Here is a 21654-nt window from a genome sequence, read left to right as displayed (position 1 = left end):
GTTTCTAAGTATGAAAATATTTCAGGGCTAGTAGAAATGCCTTCTTCAACTGCAGGAAGGATGGTGGTTCCTGGGATCAGTCCTGACACAGCACTCGTCCTCATTTCAACCCCTTCAGCATTCCTAGATGTGGGAGCCTCCCAGAGCTTTCATTGAGGCCCTGGAACGAGTTCAAAGGAGGGCAACAAGCTGGTGAGGGGTCTGGAACACAAGCCGTATGAGGAGAGGCTGGAGGAGCTGGGAATGTTCAGCCTGGAGAAGAGGAGGCTCAGGGGAGACCTTATTGCTCTCTATAACTACCTGAAGGGAGGTTGTAGTGACCTGGAGGTCGGCTTCTTCTCTTGTGTCATTAGTGATTGGACCAGAGGGAATGGTTTCAAGCTACGGCAGGGGAGATTCAAGCTGGACATTAGGAAGTATTACTTCTCAGAAAGGGTGGTCAGGCACTGGAATGAACTGCCCAGGGAGGTGGTGGAGTCACTGACCCTGGGTGTGTTCAAGGAACGAGTGGAATGTTGTGTTGAGGGACATGGTTTAGTGGGAGCTATTGGTAATAGGTGAATGGTTGGACTGGATGATCTTTTAGGTCTTATAAAACCTTGGTGATACTATGATTCTATGATTCTAAGATTCTTGGTATCCTCCAAGGAAGAGGTAACTCATATATAGGGCTTAGATTTGTCCTACTGTTTGAACTCCAGAAAAAATTAAACGACAAGATTTCTCAGGAGTTCCTTTTTTTAATTGTTTTTGTTTGTTTGTTTGTTTTGTTTTGTTTTGTTGGGTTTTTTTTGTTGTTTTTTTTTTTTGAAAAAAGTATAAAAACACATCAACAGAAAAAGTGTGCAAAGAAAAAAACATTCACGTCTCAACATCATAGCAAAACAACGTAATTAATATCCTAATAATAATTTACTAAAGGTAGTTTACATGTACACTTGTGTGAAGTGCCACATAGTTTTGCTGTGTGCACATTTGCTCTGCAGCCCTTCTTACTGTTCTAGAGTGAGCCATTGCTGGCTCAAGTGACAGTTCAGAGTACTCTGCTGATGTAATACATGGTGTTTAACTTCATTAACTCTTGAGATAGCAGTCATTCCTCTGTGAAATTTATGCTATCGATGTACCAGGCTGAATAACCTTTGGAAAAAGCCTTTTAGGCTGCAATTTCCCAACACCTTTGTGGTATTCACAGGCATGTGGTAGTGCATGTATTTCCAGAACTTCTTGTTTGGAGCAGTAGAAATAGAAGGCTTCCAAGTAATGACTGGTAAAATCCGAAGAGCCTTCTTAACTACTGGAGGCAAAGTCTCTGGCTCTTGGAAAGCCTGGAACTTTATTAAAACCAACTTGATCTTTTTGTCTTCCAATGCACAGTTCACTGCTGCTTGCAGTTCAAAGATGTTTGGTCCACTGACATAGGCTGGGCTCAGAATAATTATTGTTCTTCTACTTTGTCTAATAGCTGTAACAACTTCATCTGTGTATGCTGGAGAAGAAATTACAATTGTTATTGCAAAGTGAATTCGACTTTTTATCATAATTAGTTCATTTAATGATGGATAATCACCAGAAATACAGAAAAGTGAATATAAAAGTGCTAAGCAACCACATCAACCTTAAAATCATTCATGATCAGAACGTATCTCTGCCATTCTTACACAACCTTGAGTACATAACTGGATGCTCAAAAGGTGGAGGGCACAGCTGAGGTCACAACCACAGTACATTCAAGCAAGTTCTCTAAGGACACTTGGATTTGTCTCTATCTCTCACACAGAGAGGTACTGAGGACTTCCAATTATTGCCAATGGCACTGATCAAGGTGAGTCAGAAAGTAACTACTGAAAAATTCAGGGTCTTCTTTTCACAGAATGGACCCTGACTGTGAAGGCAGGATGTGAAGGATGAGAAGAATGAGAAGTTTTGTCTCATCCATGTACCTCAGAATGGAATGGAATGGAATGGAATGGAATGGAATGGAATGGAATGGAATGGAATGGAATGGAATGGAATGGGTTGAAAAGGACCATAATGCTTATCTAGTTTCAACCCCCCTGCTATGTGCAGGGTTGCCAACCACCAGACCAGACTGCCTTGTGCCTCCTCAGCAGTCATACTCAAATATATACATTCCTTGGTTGCAGGGACCAGGTAAAAAGATCAAACATGGCAAGATATGAGCAGAAACTCTGATGCGAAAACATATCATTTGTTGAACAAGTGCACAAGATTTTTAGGAAAGAAGAAAAATTTATAAGGAACTGAAGACTTTCTACCAACCACAGGAACCTTACCTCCTCCTGGAAGAATATCTCTTTCAAGAATGCATAACTTGTATCCATATTTGTTTTCAAGCATGTCTGGAAGGATCTCCAGGGCAAATTTTTCCTCACTAATAAGAGCAGAGTCACTTTCAGGAGAGTCTGTTTTTGCATAGGACACAAAGGCATCAAACTCTTTGCCATCTAAAAGAAATAAATACATACATAAGTAACGCAGCATACATTAACAGGTGTCCAAACTATTCCTCTTGTATGCCTCTTAATGCAGCATTTCCATTTCTGTTCTATACACTTGCTTCCTATTCAAGCAGACCCAACACAACTTGAAACTTGTAAAGCAATCATGAAGCACAGCAATTCAGTTATGCAAAGCCAAGCCTGTCTCTCCACTGTCTTCTCTGTAGACATAGCTACCAAAGTAAATGAGGATATTTCAGATGACCAGTGCAAGAAGGTTTAAAATAGGCACCTTATTTTTCTGTATTTTTACACATATATACTGGTTTTAACCAGTGGAAGATTTGGCACCTCCCAGGCAAATTCCATGCTCCAGGGAATTTTTCCCAACCTTTTCCGTCATTCATCCAAATGCTGAGTACAAAGATAGTCACAAATGCACAACCTACTTTATAAACATAGTGAATTTTATTTTAAAAAGCTGGGAGGAGCAATGCTCATGGACATTAGTTGTTGTGAAAGATACACTGTTTTCATACACTGCTATGTTTCTAATCAGAGAGAAAGGTGGAAGTAGCAAAGACTAAATCTGATTCAAATACGAGCTCAGAAACAGAGTACCATCCAGCTTCTGAACTTTGTTCCAGTCTTGTTAAAAGGATGTTTGCAAAGTGCAGCTGCTGAATATATAGCAAACTCTCAGCTCCAAAACATTCTGGTACCAAATTGGTGACCCAAATTTTAACCATTCCTAAGAATAAAACAAAAGAAATCTGTTTGCTAAACGAAATTTGTACTGCACTTGAAGGAAGATGAAAGAGAACATAAGAAGTTGCTCATGATGCAAAAGGCACACTGATCTCAGTACAACATGAATAAGAATGCTCCTAATGCCATTCGAGATGCCCTAACATTGGTTGATGAGTCAGCCACATTTTACATGGGCGCTATTGGGGGCCCTAATGTTTTGGAACAGGATATCCTCAGGCGAGTCAAATGACAGCAGATATCTTTTTATTTAATCAATTGACTCATGTTACATATCAATATAATCAAGAGAAACTAGAAAGTAATTCAGTTGTTCAGCATAGGGTGTTTCTTCAGAGTCAGCTGAGAAGTTCTCTAGATTTCACCATATTGATCACATTCCATAGAATGGGAACTGAGACATCTAACCCCTACACAGCCACCTAGGTAACAGTACTGAATCTTACCCTTCCATGCTAACATTCTGAATTCTACTATTTTACTGCTATGTTGAGCCAATGTAGGCCCAAAAGAGTGAATCAGCAACAGCAAACACTCATGGCTCGGAGGTGGGGCAGTGTGTCACTAGACTGGTTTAGCTGAAATGTTCAGCTGTGTCCTGATCTGAAGGTCCTCTGCACACTACTTTTAAATGACAATAAATCCTTCACAAAACAAGCCAGATATTCCTCATTTCACCCATAGAGGTCACTGAAATCTTACTAGACAACCACCAATGATAAATACATCATGGTTTTTGCTTTTTTTTCTTTTTAGCATCACTGCTGTAATAACAAGTTAAAAATGCATACATAGTAAGTACAATTTGGCTTTTTTTTCCCCTCCAGAACAGTACAGGAGAATAGCTGCACCCTGAGAATCTTTTGAGACATATGTTTCAGATGCTCACAATGTTGCAAATGATGTTAGTTAAACAAAATTACTGTAAAGCGTGTCTATAAATATTAATTCCCCAGCTTCTTCACTGCTTCTTTCTCCCTGTGGGAGAGGCAAGATTTTTAATAAGTTTATCTTAATTATCTATGAAGGAAGTCCAAGGGTTAGAAAGGTGTGAGATAAAGGATGAGCTCACTGCTGTTTTTAGCTAGCTAATGAAAGGGTACAGCGATGATGGAGAGATTTCCTTGAGGAGCACAGTGATAGCAGAGAAGGCTACAGACAGAAGCTACAATAAAGAAAATCCTCATTAGAAGTTAGTAAAAAAACCTTTTCACTGCAAAAAAATGGTCAAGAACTGAAGCAGGTTGTTCTGAAAGGTTGCAAATTCTCTACCCTTGGAGGTATGCAAAATTTGGTTGAACAAGGTCTTGAGCCATTCAGACTAGGCTGCTTCTGCTTTCAGCATTATCTGTAATCAAATGACTTCCAGGGCCCCTACCAGCTTATGTGGTTCTGCAATTTTCTCATGCTGTGCTAAGTGGGAAAGAAGGAATGATGCAAAGGAAGAAATGGCAAAATGACATCAAATTTTTGCTTTGTTGCTTTATGAGCAAGCCGTTTCAAATCTCAAGTAAATCGATACGCATCCACACGAAGTGAGAAGGACATAATCCTACAGCTGGGAACACCTTTGGGGAGAGTCATCTTTGGGCATAAAACTTACTGGAAAGGCATAGCTAGTCTGCACACTTTATGCCCAACTTGCTGTAAATGGGGCTGTGCACATGCAGTACCCAGGAGTTAAGGAGTAAGAAGGACAGAAGGCGCAAGAGATCCAGAGGTGTCTTAAACTTCAATGTACAAATCTTGACAGGTCTGCCTTTGTCCTACTGACAAATGTCATCAGGTCTATGGGGACTTTCCAGAGGTTCTTAAATCAATCAACTACCAAGCAGAGGGGAAATTTTAAGTGATTTCCCAAATCACTTTTGATAGTTGTCCTAGAGCTTGCAACAATACTTTCCGAAAAGGCAGTCAATTGTTTCACCGTGTATGTATTTATAGATACATAGATAAATATTTCATACATAATTGAAATACATCTATGGAAACACAAAAGTAAACTCGCATATTGTATATCTCAACATGCATCAAGACTAAAGGATTTTTTTAAAAATTTCCTTGGGTAATTTCTATCAGATATATTTAAATCCACTTAAAAAAAATCAAATGCTGAATTCATTGAAGTAGGCACTGTGATTTCTGATACATTATTTACTGCGTAATATGTTGGAGGCTCATTTTAGCTGAGATGACGTGGCAATGCTACTACAGAAACTTGAAATTTGGAAAAGTTGATCACTGATGTAAAATCATGATAGACAACCTATCTTTCAGAAAGGAAAAACTGCCCCAAAGTGCACTAAGTTTGTGTTCCTCATTATCTTATTTCACGGAACCACAGGATGACTGAGGCTGGCAGGGCCCCCTGTGTTCCTCTGGCCCAACTCCTCTCCAGCAGAGCCATTCATAGCAGAGTCCCCAGGACCATTGCCAGGCAACTTCTGGCTCGGTCTCCAAGAAGCAGATCCCCTGGGCAGCCTGTGCCAGTGCTCTGTTATCCGCACAGCACAGAAGTGCCGCCCTGTATTCATAGGGAATTTCCTGTGCTTCAGTTTGTGCCCATGGCCTCTTGTCCTGGCACTGGACACCACTGAAAAGAGATTACCTTCAACCTCTGTGCACCCTACTCTCAAGTATTTGTACACATTGATGAGATCTCCCTGAGCTGCCTCTTCTCCAGACTGAACAGGTCCAGATCTCTCAGCCTCTCCTCATAGGATAACCTACTCCTTTGATCATCTTTGTGACCCTCCATTGGACTCTCTCCAGTACATCCATGTCTCTCTTATACTGGGCCAGAACTGGACACGGTGCTCCAGGTAAGGCTTCACCAAAGCTGAGTGAAGCAGAAAGATCAACTCTTGACAAGCTAGAATAATTTGCTGAATGCAGCCAAGAATACTGTTAGCATTGTTAGCATTCTTAACATCTACAGCACGTAGTTGACTTGTGTTCAACCTGGTATCCACCAGGACCCTCAGGTCCTTTTCCGCAGAGCTTCAGAACAGGGTCATTAAGAGAACTGAATTAAGGAATTAGTACACACCAGATTAACTCAAAGAACAAAAGGCAATAGGAAAATTGGAGAATAGTATTGTTATACTGTTTCTTACCTCCTGTAGTTTCATTGTGGACCATATAGCTTCTGTAAATTAGCACTATTTCAACCCAGTGCTGGTAAATAAAGGCAGTGCTCAAAAGGAATGCAAAGAGAATAGAAATGGCGCTGCACAGTACATACAAGAAAAACACTGTAGAAAGAAAAGGGTTTATCATAAGTCAGACTTTCCAACTTAGATAAAAAGCTCAGTTCACAAAAGGAGACAAACTAGCTCACAGTCTTCATTCCTTCCCTTCTAGCAAACTTTACAGAAGTCAAGAATGCATTTAGCTGCAAATTTCAGTACAGTGTTTCAGTCTACTACTAGGGATCATGCTTGAACTGCATCTCCCTGTTAGTATGAGATGAAAGGTACAGAGAAAATGGTCTACTATACTCTCATTATTATTATAATCAGGGCAGAAAATGATAATTGCTTAAGATGGAAACTATACACATAGCTGCATGCAGAATCCTGCTGGAGACTTCCTATGCCACCTTGGTGACGAATGTCCACTGTGAGCTATGGTTCAAATGAGAGAGTGGCTTAATTTCCACACTGCTTCACTTTTTGGCCTTTGCTTGAAAAGCTGCCGTATTCATATCAGGTACAGAATAAAAATGCATGCTAAGGATTGGGAAAACAGAAACATCCTATGAAAATCTGTAAGGGCAAGCAGTCCTCCATCTGCTCTTACCTCTCTGTTTTTTTTTCAGTTGGATCACAGCAGTAGCATTCCCCACAGAATTTTGAGCAAAGCAGATGAAGTTGCTTCTTAGGTCCCGCTCAGTAACTTCTTCCAGTTTAACAACATGATAAAGTGCATGTCCCTTTAAACATCTTGGACAAACATCGAAGAGAAAAAGCATATATTTGCATGACACCTTTGCAGTTCATTCATACAATCACTAAACATCTCAAATACAGAGAAAGAAGATCTTAGAAACGTCTGAACATTTTACTTGAAGTTTTAACAGAGATGCAAATCTCTGGTTTGGAGCTCCCATTTGTGTTTTACTTGCATCATAAGAAGATAATGACATCAAAGGTCTACAGACTGAAAAGTTTATTCTTATTTCATCAGCTCAGCACAATAATTAATATCTTGCTTAGTTTTAAATATGTAGGTCTTTTTGACTTCCATAAGAATTTGAAATTTCCTAAGATTTTGAATATTCCCCCAGGATAAATGTAGAGAAATTAAGCTTCAAAAAAGAGCCCTAAGAGACTACAAGCTGGGCAAAAAGATGGAAAAGCACCATCTCTTTCCAAGGGATAAAATCACGAGGACAGGACAGACAAATAGAATAAAGCAAAAATGAGGAATTGGAGAACAGAAAATGAAAAAGGAACAAAAGAGTGCCTTTGAGGCACTCTTAGAACACCCAGTGTTTCTGAGTCTCAGTGTTTCTCTTTGGAAACCACAGTACAGGTGTCTATGGGTCATCTCATGTAGGCCTCATGTCATACCACTGCTGGCCAGTGTGCCAATATGACAATATGAACTACCTCCACTAACCCAATAGTCATGGGCATGATTATGGACACTTAATTTGAGGATTCAACATGTACTAAAGATCTGTTGAGAATGTTTTTTTCTGTGATTCTTTGATTCTATGGCTCAGAACTGACTAGTAAAAAGATATGCTTGTATTGCCTCCACTAGATTTCTTGCCCAAGTTGGACACCGTATAACTGAATGAGACAGGAAAATACAGGAAGGAAAGGGAGGCACGGAGACAATTTGAGTTGTCCCAATTGACAGTAGGCTTAACAGTAGCCAAGAGGATAACAGTATTTTAGCATATATTAGGTACAGTATAGCCAGCCAGTAATAAGTGTCTCTCCTGTTACATATTAGGGTTGGTGCAGACTTATCTTGTGTATTGTATGCCATTCTTGTTAACATCTTTGAAAGTGCCCAGAAGAGGACACCAAAGCTGGTAGCAGGGCTGAAGGTATGTCCTGTGAGGAGAGGCTAAGTGCACTAGGCTGTGCAGTTTGGAGAAAAGGAGGCCAAGAGGTGACCTCACTGCTCTCTGCAGCACCCTGAGGAGAGCAATCACAGAATCACAGACTTGTAGGGGTTGGAAGAGACCTCTAGAGATCAACGAATCCAACCCCCCTGCCAAAGCAGGTTCCCTACACCAAAGGAAGGAGACAGAGATGCTGGGCTCTGCTCCTGACAACTGATGGAAGAAGGGAAATGGCACAAAGGGGTTGTCAAGCTAGTCATTAGGAACAATTTCTTTACTTTAAGAGAGCTCAAACACTGGAACAGATTTCCTAGAGAAATGGTTCATGCCTCATGGCTGTTTGTGTTCAAGAGGCATTTGGATAATGCCCTCAATAACATCCTTTCATTTTTGGTTAATCCTGATGTGGTCAGGCAATAGGATTTACTGGTCTTCGAAAGTTCCTTCTAATTAACTATTCTGCTCTGTTCTATTCTATTCTGCTCTGTTCTATTCTATTCTATTCTATTCTATTCTATTCTATTCTATTCTATTCTATTCTATTCTATTCTATTCTATTCTATTCCATTCCATTCCATTCCATTCCATTCCTCAAGGTCATAGGAAACCTTTCCCCTATATGTCACCTCTCTATGGAGTCTGGTTAATTCTTGCCAAGCAAGACTTGCAGAGCCCTGAAATGTATTTCTGCACACCCTCAGGCTGACCTAATGCACATAGCTCAATAAAAACAGCCCAACTTTTGAGGTACACAAACTCATTTCTATGTCATAGAGAACTAGTCTACAGCTCTGTTTCACTGGATCTGGTTTATTTTCCGCTTGGAGACAGCTTTCAGAGAGACAGAATGAATTGTAAGCAAGCCGCAACAGAGGGAGCACACAGCTGATGCAGGCACAGGGGAGGATTCATGCTGAAATTCCCTGTGAGATAAAGCTTTAGGAAAAAGAGTTAATACTACACAGAAAACATTGAGTTCTTCAATTTATGGCCATATCATAATTTGAATGTGTGCTTCTATATGTAAATGTGCTCATGGATAGACACAGTAACATATCAAAGGATAGTTCTGAGCACCCTTCAGTAAAATTACATATTCAGTAAAGCTCTTGTAGAAAGATTTTTACAGTTGCCAACAGCGTAACACTACTACTGTGTTTCTTTCTTACCCTGTTTCCTGGTTCAGTTTCTCATTCATATTTTCTTTGTTGTCTCTTTTCCATATTACTTTCTGATGAGGATCTCTTTCGAACCCAAACTGTACACGGCATTCCAGTTCAAGGGGCTTTCCTGAGACAAGTTAATATAGGAAAAGCATGCATGCAGGTCACTGGAATGTTTTTCTCTTTAATAATCTGGGATATGTAAAATATATAAAAGTCATAGAAAATTCTCATACTCAAGAGAGCAAAGCTATTTTGTTTATCAAGGTCTATCACCATCTACAATTAACTCATTTGAACATTTTCTTTCACTGTCAGAAAAAGAATAAACTTACCAAGCTCTGCTTCAAGGATCGCCACACCACTGGGATACAAGATGTTTGGTGGATGGATAGTGTTTTTTGCTGCAATTAACAGGACTGCTATTAATAACTAGTGCTACTGTCAATGGCAAAGACCAGAGAAAACATTTCAAAGGTTTATCTTTTTCCGATGTTAGGTAGAAATCTGACATCACAGTCCAAGAGTATGATTTATGGTTGTTAAGCTGTCTGAGAGCTCACAGTACGAAAGCTTTGTCTACAAGACTTACATAGCTACTTAAACTGCTATGTCAGTAGTTGAACTGGGGAGCTCAGCATTGCACTGCACCTGAGGTTATTTAGGATTCAGAAACAAGGATCCCTTTTGCAAACCCCCCCCTGTGGGACCCAATCCCCACACGAGTTCCCTGTCAAGTTCCATTCCACATCCACTAAGCATGCATATTGCACACTAACTCCTTATTTACACTTTACACAGCACAGGTACTTGCATTAAAATACCATGTTGTCAGGTCTTTTTTCTAAGAGTTGACAAAGAGTATGGATAATGGCACCCAGTTTGTGCAATGTGATAAACAATTACCCAGGCTGTGAGAAAGTGGTATGAAGGGCCTAAAAGTCACAGCTCTGATATTCTAGGGAAGTCCCATACTACAGGAAATGTTGAAATGTTGCCACATAAACACTTTTTTTTTTTTTTTTTTTTTTTTTTTTTTTTAACTTTTAACTACACTGAAGCAGAGAAAGGTGCAACCCATCTACTTCTGGACACAAAATAGATGCAGCTACATACATCGCTGGACAGTAATATTCCAGACTAAAAGACAAGGCCTGAAAGAACAGATCATAGTGACAGTGATGCTGTTCCCAGAGAGCATGCAAAAACAAAGACCATTGTTGTCTTTGTTGTTAGTTAGATTGCTCTCAGGTCCCATATTTCCTCAGACACTAAATGCCATATCACCATTTTTGAGTGAAAAAAAATGAAGATCTCATGCACTGCAGAAGAAATCACCATGTCATCCCAATAGAGGATTCTCTAACTCATACTTTAACTCAAGCCACCACTTCAGGAACACATGTAGGACTGAGATACAGTGTTATACTCCACAGCTGACAAGCAAAATTAGCATTCTTCCCTCTAGATTTACCTGTGCCCATGACAGGTACTCAAATATCTTTCTGACATTGCACATACAGTGAGTGGAAAACACTGGCACCAGTAGAGGTTCCATGAATTCTACTCTCTGATTAAGTGATTTAAATCCTTGTGTAGATTTGATTACCGCTGTTAGGAATCAAGGCAGAATGAGATCTTGACATCTATAGCATTAGTAATTTTTTTACTAAACACCAAAGGTCCTAGTCTCTGTCCAGAAATGTCCTCAGAAGACTTTGAAGTGAGTTCTAATGAAAGTGAAGCTAGTCTAGTTTGTAATTTGTCAGAACAAGATCCTGAACAAAATATAAAGAAAAGAGAAAACATACTTTTGAAGTATTTTATACATAGTTACAACTACTCACCAATGACTTCTACTGTAACTGCTGTTCTCATTATCCACTGAGTAGTGTTGTCAAACATGGTATAATCACATACGTATATTCCAGCATCTAGAACATATGTTGTTTTCAAATAGATTTCACTATCCACAAGCTTTAGGCTTTTCCTGGTTTTCCTGTATTCTAACTGACGGCCATCCTAACAACAATAAAATAATATCAAAGAATTCGATGATTTTTTATTGTTGTTGTCACTGTTGCTGTCCAACTATATTATAAGGTATTTGGATGGAATTGCCATGACATTAGAGTTAAGTCATACTCTTTTCATAGAAAACAAAAACTTTTGCTATTTACATTTTAAAAAATTGTGGGCTGTAATATGTGAATATCAGCACCTATAAAACAAAACAACAAACAAACAGAGAAAGCCCTTACATTTGTGGCTGCTGAGAAAAATGCAAAACAGTGAATCTAAGTATAAATTAAATTCACATTACCAAAGGTCAAAGAAAAGGATCACTGTTTTGTACATTTATAGAATAGGTGTTTTTATTTTTGTAAATAAATTGCTTTGAAAAGAGCTCCATGACCTGTTATAGGAAAAAAAAAATATGGTTTTGGATTGTATGGGATTGTATCAATTGTCACTATTTTCAAACGGAAGAATACTGGTTTTTGAAAAGTGCCCCTCATTATCACAGTTTAGTTTAGGTAAAATCTCTATGGGTATAAGGAAATTTCCTTAGGACAAATGAAGCAAAGACATACCTCATATAAAGCTTGTAAGTAAATGAAGAGTAGCTTTGACTGGACAATCATTTTGTTTGATGGATAAGTACTGTAAATAGTACCAGGTAGTAGAATGAACAATTGAATTTTCGGTCTTTTTTGTTTGCTTATATAGTATGAGTTTAGATAGAACTATTTGTGAATATAGTATATGATTACTAGTGACTATAGTATTATCTCACTTTAGTGAGAACTATTGGTGACAGGTGGATGGTTGGACTGGATGATCTTGTAGGTCTTTTCCAACCTTGGTGATTTATGACTCTATAATTCTATAGCATTTTACAATTCTTACAGACAAAGTAGGAATAATTTTTAGCTTGCAGGTAATTTAGAAGTCATTTGAAAAAGACTAAGTCAGTAATTTCTCTGTGGGATGGTCTTTCATTAGAAACAGGTGTCTGAAAGAACAATTTGCTATATTAATATTAAAATAAATTTGTTTCTAAAAAAGCCAATTATTTTTCTTTCATACATTTGATATTTTCAGAATTTAAAATCAAAACAAAACTTTAACATTTTATATTTCAGCAGAGTCAATTTTGTAAATAACCAATTTTGATTCTCAGTTACTACAATTAGTTGAAAGGAAACTATGCCAAATTCTATACCTCCACTGCACTTCTGAATACTTAAAAGACTGACACTTACCTTGTACCACCTTACATCCGCTTTCTTTATATGGTTGTAGCATTTTGTCCCTTGACAAGCTATTGAATTCCCATTGTCAGCAAGAAGATACAGTGTATTTGTACCATAGCCCGAACATTTTGCCTCTGCCTTTGTATGAACCTCCAGAAGGATTTTGAGACATGGGATTTTTTTGCTGAGTGATACATAAAAAAAGTTAAACTTTTAATATAAAAGCAAAATAAATACATCAATTCTTACCTAGAAATATTATGTCTTTGCCCCATTACATACCGTATCATACAGATGTAGATTCCAGAAGCATTCTCCCTTACTGGTTTAAACCAAAGTGCATCCCCTTTCAGAGTAACATTAGAGTTTTCCTCGACAGCTTTAATATATCCTTTGTCTTTCTGATGCCAGAACCATTTCACCTCATGTTGCTTTAGAACTGAGTTGTTATAAATGTTGGTAGTATCATTATCTGGCAAAGCACATTGCAAAACAAACTCTTCATCACTAATTGCACGATAACGTACTTGAGGCTCTGCATGGAAACAACCTGAAAAGTAGGAAAATTTAATATCAGTACCACCTGAAAAGAACACATATCCGTCAGGTCTAAAAAAAATAAAATAAAATAAAATAAAATAAAATAAAATAAAATAAAATAAAATAAAATAAAATAAAATAAAATAAAATAAAATAAAATAAAATAATTTTTAAAGAATATTTAAAAAAAATACAGTTTTCCCTTTCTTCATGCTAATAATTTTTTTTCATGTGGCCAACTGTCCAAAGTTCTCAAAAGTTTGTCCAAAAGCTGCCAAATGTTTGTTAGACCTTTTTCAAAAGCTTAACATGAAAATAGCTTAAGATTTTTAGTGAACCAAAGATTTTCATGTGGGTGCTAATCTGTAAAACCTCAACTCTGTTAGAAAAAAACAAAACAGTGCATCTATCCCAGCTTCCCTCGGATTAGTGGAGAAGGGAGTGAGATAAACCTGAAGAAGTAGAGCCTACCTGCCCCACTCCCTAGTTAAGTTAAGACTGACAAACATTTCATTATTATCTCACTGCTTTCAAATCTTTCCCTCATACATTTCAGTCACTATGTCTAAATCAGATGGATTTTCAGATTCTGAATGCTGTGGTCACACATCCTAACCCTAAATTCTCCAAAGGCTGACCGACCTTCTGGCAGACAGGATGTAGTAGCCCCTGAAAGATGGGTGGTGGGTTCATATCAGTAAAGGAAAAACATGAAACACTTTGGTTCCTCCCGTGCCCCCATGGGAAATCCTTTGCAGTTTTTATTTCTCTCTGCGTGTGGAATTGACTAAGCTCTTCCTGATAGATAGATTGTATGGGTGGAAAGCTCTAATATATTGATCTCATCCTGTCTTTGCTTTCCACTTCCCCCATGGCTGTACCAGCTGCTAAAGACTTCAAGAATAACAAAATAATAATAATAATAATAATAATAATAATAATAATAATAATAATAATAATAATAATAATAATAATAATAATAAATTAATGTGTTCCATTACCAGAAATTCTCCTTTATTTTTGTCCTTTCCTTTTCACTGGGGAACTGAATTTAGCACCCAACACAGAGCCAACTGTACTACCAATGCCTAAAAAGCTTTCAGAAAAGTTAGAAACATCCATATGCCTGATACAGGCACAAACTGGTGCAGGAAAATCTCATGAAGTCATGACAAGAAGTTGATTTGCTTCTCTATGCTTTCAGCAAGCATTATGACCACCAAAACTCACCAAAGCAGATTTCTTACCTGGAAAATTAATCCCTCTAACTTCTGTTCCAATGATAAACAATGCTAGAATCCAGTAAAAAGTAAGCACCATCTTCTTTATTAATTTTGGTTGGTATTCTGAGATGTTTCGAGATTCTTTAAGAATCATCTTGCTCTCTGTAAAAGAGAAAAGCAGACTTTTTTTGTTATTAATAATATTGTAAGTCAGGATGTTAAATATGTGTCTCATTGTGTAGCTCTGTGAACATTAGCAGACAATACAGCGTAGATACAGCTTGTTTTAAAAGTGAGGTTTGCAGTGCTCCTCCTGCTCATATCATTTCACACAAATGCAAGATAAATAGTACGTGAGAATACACAAAACCTCTTTAAAATATCTTGCAATGACATATTCATCATATATCTTACATATAATACAGATATGCATACAAATATCTTCCACATCACAGTGCTTGAATGGCCTTAGAGAGCTGCAGAACAGGGCAACATCCACACTATCATTAGGTACCATCTCTGTTCTGTTCCATTTGCAAGCAGAGAGTGGGAAGCTTCTAAAATCCAGAGGATCTGGGAGCAGGTCCACAAAACACTCCAGGTCTTACCTTACAACCTCCAAATCAAAGTGAAACCCCAAATCCTGTTGTAGAAATTATTCTGCCTCTACTGCACAAAGGCTTGAGCTGTGTCCCGCAGCCTTACCAGCTGTGGAGATAGAGAGAAAACACACCGTCCATTGTTTGTCTTCAACAGCCCTGGCTGAATCTGGGTATTTAGTTGGAACATCTCAAACGCCTGTGACTGATGTGTCTCATTCAGGATCCCAGCAAATAAACATGATGCTCATGTTGTGCAATTGAGACCTCAAGGATTTTTCTTTGCTCTTTGGGCTGTAAAGTGACTGCATTTACACAGTAGCTAGAAAGACACTGAGTCATCCTGAGGGAAAAAAATGTCAGGCAAGGGCTAGTCCCTAATCTGTGAGCATCTCATGCAAATCAGATACAACTCAAACAGGCAGGCATCAAGGGATTATCGAGGGCACCATGAGTTGGCAGCCTTGATGAGGAGAACTCACACTGCATTTTTTTCAGGAAGCTACCCCACATAGAGAGGAGCACTTTAGTCACTGTTCTGTTCAACACATCTCTATTCCTTACAAGTGAGTGGAACAATCTATTTTTACACTCAGTGGTCATAAAGGGTAGGTTCACTTGTTTGCTTTAACCCATCCTGGTTCATTCTTACAAACTGTCAGCTATCAAATGTCATTACCCTGTATACATCTTAAAAACATACTGAAACTCCAAGTCAGTAAGTGAATCTGAATAAAGAGATAGAGTTTCACTGGGTGAAAGTGCTCCTAAACTTTAGAAAGACTGTCTTATCCACTTCATAAAGATGAATTGATCCCGACTCTCTTGGATCTGGTTTTAAGGCAGTCATAAGAGTCTCTCTCAAAGCATCCACTACTGCTGTATCTCTGTATAAAGCAAAGGTGATGTTCTCAGTTATGTCACCCACCAGTCCATGTGACAAAAGCATACTGCTGCCAGTCGCTCGGAGAACCCAAGAGCCTTGTTTGTGATTCAGTGCTGAACTCCCTTGAGCAGGGGTGCAATGGGTCACTGTTGCCAAAGGGAGGTGGACTCATCTGTCACTCTGTCCTACCACACCCTTCTCTCCTCACCCTAAAAAAATGGTTCAGCCCCTCTCTGGTGACAGCTGCAGTTCTCTTTCATGCCTCAGCCCATTTACTAAGCCATTATAAGTTAAGCTGTGGGACTGCTGATTTTCCAGCTGCTCATTTGCCCATAATCAGGAATAAGCAGTCTATATGTAGCAAAACCATATGAAGTGACTGTTCACTAAGCATTTAATAATGCTAATGACATATAATGTCTGTGCTCTCCAGTTTGATTCCATGCTACAAACCCACTTGTCATGTTCAAAAGGTTATCATGAGTGGGAAGAGGTGGGAAAGGGAGGGTTAACTAATGAATTTAATAGCTTTGGTCAGCAATTTCCATAGCACCCTACTGTATTCTGCTAGCCACACTAAGGAACATCACTAACAAGCATATCAGCTAACTTAGCACTTATTAGAGAACTGCAGAGCCATCGTGACAGCATGTGAGGTTAGGAAGTGTGATCTTGTATATGTGCTGGATAGGAAGAAGGAAATTCACAGCTGAAGCAAATAATGATTACCTAAAGAAGAGGGTTCTTGAAAAAGGATAATTTTAAATGACTATCTACATTTGTTTACACTGTGGGTGGACTAAAGATGATTTAGAGACTTAAAATATTCAGTGACTTGCTTTTATCTTGTCAGTATTTGCCAGGAAAATCAAAGCAGTTTTTCCCTGGATAACATTATCTGCCTCTCTGTCTTCTTCAGCCATGTGTTCGTCCCTATTATCATATACTTAGTTTAGCAATTTAGGATGCCATTTCACTGGAAATCAACATATATGCAAAGAAGGCTAATGTGGTTTTAAAGTAATTTCCTGTGGTAAAACAATGTGAAAGAGAAGAATAAGAGCTGTATACCTTTTCCTATGTTTTAACTCCTATAAGACTCTCAGAAAAGAAAAAAGAAAAAAAAAAATAGAACTGATGAAAGTTACTTCAGCCTTAGAGTTATCAATATCTATTTCAGATTTACATGAGAAAAGCAAAGATAATTTGATTCTAAATGTAAGATTACAAATCGTCACTCAGGAGAAGGAAAAACTTCATAGAGCTTATAAAGTAAAATGTAGTCTAGTAAAGCTGCTTACTAATGCTTCTTATTTTAAGTTTTGTTTTATTTACGTATCTATTTATTTTGCTCAAGTAATTAAAAACACTTAAAACAATTAAAAACTTATATCAAAAGGCAATAAAACAAACTCAACTGTAAGTGAGGGGAGGGGGCAGAAGAGAGGAATGGACTAAAATCTAGAATAAAAAAAGAGACTATCTGAAAATCTTACCTGTACATCTTACGCTACGTGGTACAAATTGTGGTAAGGTTTAGCTGAATGCTGTTGAGTCTCTGTTTCCTTTACAGGAATTTCCTCTACTTCAGTGTCATCATCCCTTCCTTTTTCGGTTTAATTGCTTTAGGTTCAAAGTTTCCGGGTAATTTTCTTGTAAAAAGACAGGGGAAAAAAGAGTTGCCTCTACTAAAACAAATCAAAGCTTTCTGAGCTTTAAATCATTTACTTGCACTGTGTTCGAAAACACATTGGACTTTTTAGTTTGTTTCATTTAAGAGGAGAAACTGTACCTTTTTCCTTTCTTTTTCTTATTTCTTTTTTTAGCTAAATGCTGCTACTGGGTGAAAATAGTACATAATTTCCAAAATCTTCAAGCCAGCCATATATCTGCACAGTACAGAATAATATTCAATATACCAGGCAAGTTCTTACTGACCTTAGAATCATAGAAACATAGAATTGCTCAGGTTGGAAAAGACCTTCAAGATCACCAAGCCCTTATTTGCTTTCTGCATGCACGAGGGCTGTGACATATTATCAATATCTTCCTGTGCCCTCACATTTCTCCCTTATTGGCAGCCCTAGCGGGGCTTTGCAGAACAAGAAAAATGTAGCCCTGATGAATACGAGCTGTGTGACATCCCCACTGGACCTACCAGGGCAGGCAGAGCACTTCAGCATATACAGCCTCACATGGTCCAGCTCCTCTTCCAAGGTTCCTTTTAGGTTGTGAAATCCTTAAAAGACAGGCTGCATACTGACTTGGGCTACATAAAAGCATAAAATCATTTCAATAGATGTCATTGAGATATAGAGGTCTCTGCTTGCACCAGACATTTCAAGAGCAGCAGGACTTGTTTGCTCTTCCCCTGTGTGAGACTCACTCTTTACTGCAGTTTGGGATATTTACTCTATTGCATTTGGGTTCCACAAGAAGAAGGTAAGAAAGGCTTTCTGCTGTGGTACGCCAAGTAAATACAATGTTGCCACTGCTCAGAGAGTATGGAATCATGGCAATTAGAAGGAAACTTCGAAGGCAGTATAGTCCAGCTCGCCGGCAATGAACATACACAGCTCAATTCAGGTTGCTCAGAGCCCCATCCAGCCTAAAAATAGACACATTCTTTTAGGCAATAGCCAGTACTAATGTTTGGTTATGTTAGGTCCTGAGCATGTGGAAGTATAAGACAGGTATTCTCAGATTCCACAGCTGGTGATTAAGCTTGGTGGTTGTCTTCTTCAGTATCTTCAGTGTTCTGCCCCAGTATAAAACATGTCTGATTTGTTAGTTACAAGAGGCTCCAATGGTTATAGGTTTCAATCTAAGGAGAAGAGCCTTATGAAGGTGTCCTTTCTGATGGCATGGGGGGGAAAGCAGTTTACTTTCCCCTTTAAGGAATGCAATACAGACAAAGTAAAGCCCATGCTACCTTCGTAGAATCACAGAATCATAGCATCATTAAGACTGGACATCTAAGATATTCTAGTGCAATTGCAGATCCATCACCACCATGCTCACTATGTCCGTAAAGCCATTGCTCAGATAATCAGGAAGAGGGCTGTTTTCCAAATACAGATCTTCCAGACATATAAGCCTGTCAAACTCTTCAAGTACTAACAGGCTTATTAAAATAAATAATAATAAAAATAAAGTAGATCAGTCCAATCACTTGATAAAACACCAGTCACCTAGAGTTTTGAATGTTGCCAGTTGGATAAAAATCTTGTCAAATAATACCATCATTCTGGCTTAGCCTCTGCCCAAACTCACCCACCCTCTTCTGTAAAAGTAACATATATTCTAAAAATAAGCCTCACACACTATAATTATCAGGCTCCTTTTTTTTTTTTTTTCTTTTTTTTTCTTTTTTTTTCTTTTTTTTTTTTTTTTTTCCTTTGCTGATAGAGCATGTTTACAAAGGAACCAATCCAGAATTCCCTCTCTGCCTCCTCTCCACTCATTCACTCACTCAGCATATTTTAGGCTACGGCCTGAGGAAACTTCAGGCTCCACACTCGATCATACATTCCTGTCCCTGTGGAACGTCAAGGCAGGAGTCCACATCCTACCTTGTTCATCTCACTTCTGCTTGAGCATTCTGTCAGCAAAGAAGCAGAGGGGAAAATGCACCTCTCATCATCATCTCACCATCTAGGCATGTAATCTTATGCTAGTAGGAAGAATTAAGTCTCTTTTCTATTCTTGTACTATTCTGGCTTGACACGTTAATGTACCACGGCCTCGCCTCCCTAGCTATGGTTAACACTGACTGGGTAAGAAATTTTCCACTCCAGTTATTTTCTACCCTGTGTCAGTGGTGTTGGTTCTGCAGTCAGAGGTGTCTGAACAACATCTGAACTTGAACTTCAGTTCACCTTGTACTGGATTATATGGCCAGTGGAATAGCATACAGTCAAGAGTGGCTCATGGGGCAGTGGGGTAACTCACCAGTTTCTCCCTTGTGAAGTAAGGGAAAGTCTTGTTAGCTACTATAGATCTATTGCACTACAGTACAGTCTGCCTTAATCAATAGTGTGCAGTAAGACTAGTGTCACACAGATGCAATGGTAATTGAACAGATCACCTGAAAGCAAAGAAAAATGCAAAGGATATACTTACGAATCAGGCCTTTAAAATCTTTTTTTCTCATAAACTTTCACACTGTTAGTCAGAAAGGATTGCTTAGTACCTCAAATTTGATGGTAAACATTTTTTGGTAGCAACATCTTTCTTGACAGTGTATCCCACATATTGGAAGCCAAGAAATGTAAACCTGGCACAGATGTCCACCACTGTATTAAGAGTTTTCATGCAGAAACTCATTGTGCTTTAGCACTGATTTTTTTTTTCTTTTAGTGTTTGTTTTTTTTTTCTCTTCCTGGATTTATTTCTTTACTCGTATTCCTTTTCCCTTTCATCCAGTCAGCCTGAACAATTTAAATGCTTCCTGAGCCCTTTCACATGTTTTCCCAGTGATTCTTATGGCTCTGTCTTGCATCTCTCAATGTCTTACTTTGGTGACAGCACTTCCTCAGTATTTGCACTATATCATTTGACTTCATCATGTTGGCAGCTGTCAATGATCAGCAAATGCACTGCAGTTCTCCCAAGTTTTCATTTCCAAACTATGAGTTCTTCCTTGTAATTGATTTTTGCAGTATCTTCCTTAACTACTATAAATGTGAATATTCTTTATATACGACATTATAAGCCACAGCACACAGACAGACGTTTTTTCCACAGCTGAACTGAATATTTACGCTTTAGTCTCCAAGTGAGTATCAGGCTACAGAAATGAGGAGTACTCCATAATATTTGACTTTTCTCTCCTCTCCTCTCCTCTCCTCTCCTCTCCTCTCCTTCTTTCCTCATCTTTTAAATCAGATTTGTACAGCTTTACAGATAGTTTTGGATACACTTGTAGAACAGCATTCCTTTACCATAGTCAGAAAACCTAAAGCAGCTACAATTTCCCTGCACTGTACGGTCATTATTTTGTAACCACATATTAAAACACCTCCAACACACAACTGGAACTGATTTAACTATAGTGTTTGCCAAAATAATTGAGCAATGAACTGTAAATCTGTGCCATAAATAACTTAGGCCATCAAAGCACTGAACTTTACTTTGAATTTGATAAATAATACAAAGTAAATATATTACACTGGACTGCAGTGTACCTCACTTGTTGTACATACTATATTACGTTTACAGAGGCCAAAAGGAAGACGAAACAGTGCAATGTAAGAGACAAATCCCCCTGATGAGCTGATTACATATACAGCAAAACTCAAAAATGAAACTACTGAGATCTCTCTGCACCTGATTTCTCTGAAGTTCAGGAAATTTGGAATATTGAACCACAGGAAACCTTCACGAGTTGATCAAAACTGGAACAGATTCTTGTGGAGTGTTATTCGATATTGTATCTAATGTAGTTTGTGGCAGTTGCAGAAAGCCTGGTAAATACTTTTTCGCACAGGCATCTTATCTAAATACAGCTACTAAATCAGAAAACCATCACAGAAAAATCGCAAAAACATTTTCTTTGTCAAAACACTGAATGCTCTTCAACTATACCATGAGCACCTCACTAGAAGAGCAACACTTGAAACATTTTATTAAACATACAAAAGATTTAATGAGGGTAAGCTTTGCACCTTCCATGCA

General features: G+C 38.4%; 1 protein-coding gene across 2 annotated transcripts; it reads right to left on the bottom strand.

Moving 5' to 3' along the window:
• Positions 1–813: 813 nt before the first annotated feature.
• On the bottom strand, positions 814–17601 carry IL18RAP (interleukin 18 receptor accessory protein). 2 transcript variants are annotated; one of them, XM_032441906.1, is made up of 12 exons: positions 17475–17601; positions 15102–15201; positions 14518–14655; positions 13013–13280; positions 12740–12914; positions 11321–11495; positions 9809–9877; positions 9480–9600; positions 7032–7174; positions 6347–6484; positions 2298–2468; positions 814–1489 (listed from the first exon to the last, which is right to left on the bottom strand). In XM_032441906.1, the coding sequence occupies exons 3-12, from the start codon at positions 14645–14647 to the stop codon at positions 1116–1118; spliced, it is 1764 nt and encodes a 587-aa protein (XP_032297797.1). In that variant the 5' UTR covers positions 14648–14655; positions 15102–15201; positions 17475–17601; the 3' UTR covers positions 814–1115. The 2 variants fall into 2 exon arrangements, with proteins under 2 accessions (XP_032297797.1, XP_032297799.1); XM_032441908.1 differs by lacking the exons at positions 15102–15201; positions 17475–17601 and having other exon boundaries at positions 14518–14726.
• Positions 17602–21654: the final 4053 nt, after the last annotated feature.

The sequence above is a fragment of the Coturnix japonica genome, chromosome 1, assembly GCF_001577835.2.
Source record: "Coturnix japonica isolate 7356 chromosome 1, Coturnix japonica 2.1, whole genome shotgun sequence".
Classification (NCBI taxonomy): Eukaryota; Metazoa; Chordata; class Aves; order Galliformes; family Phasianidae; genus Coturnix; species Coturnix japonica.
The sequence above is the reverse complement of the archived record's forward strand: the minus strand, read 5'-3'. Positions and strand labels throughout refer to the sequence as shown.

Bases quoted from the DNA above. Each gene is read 5' to 3' on its own strand.
- IL18RAP (XM_032441906.1), bottom strand. From the start codon at position 14,647: ATGATTCTTAAAGAATCTCGAAACATCTCAGAATACCAACCAAAATTA. The intron at 12,915-13,012 runs GTATGTAATGGG...TGTATCACTCAG, and splicing joins ATCTACATCTGTATGATACG to CAAAAAAATCCCATGTCTCA. The intron at 1,490-2,297 runs GTAAGGTTCCTG...TTTCTTCTCCAG, and splicing joins AGATATTCTTCCAGGAGGAG to CATACACAGATGAAGTTGTT.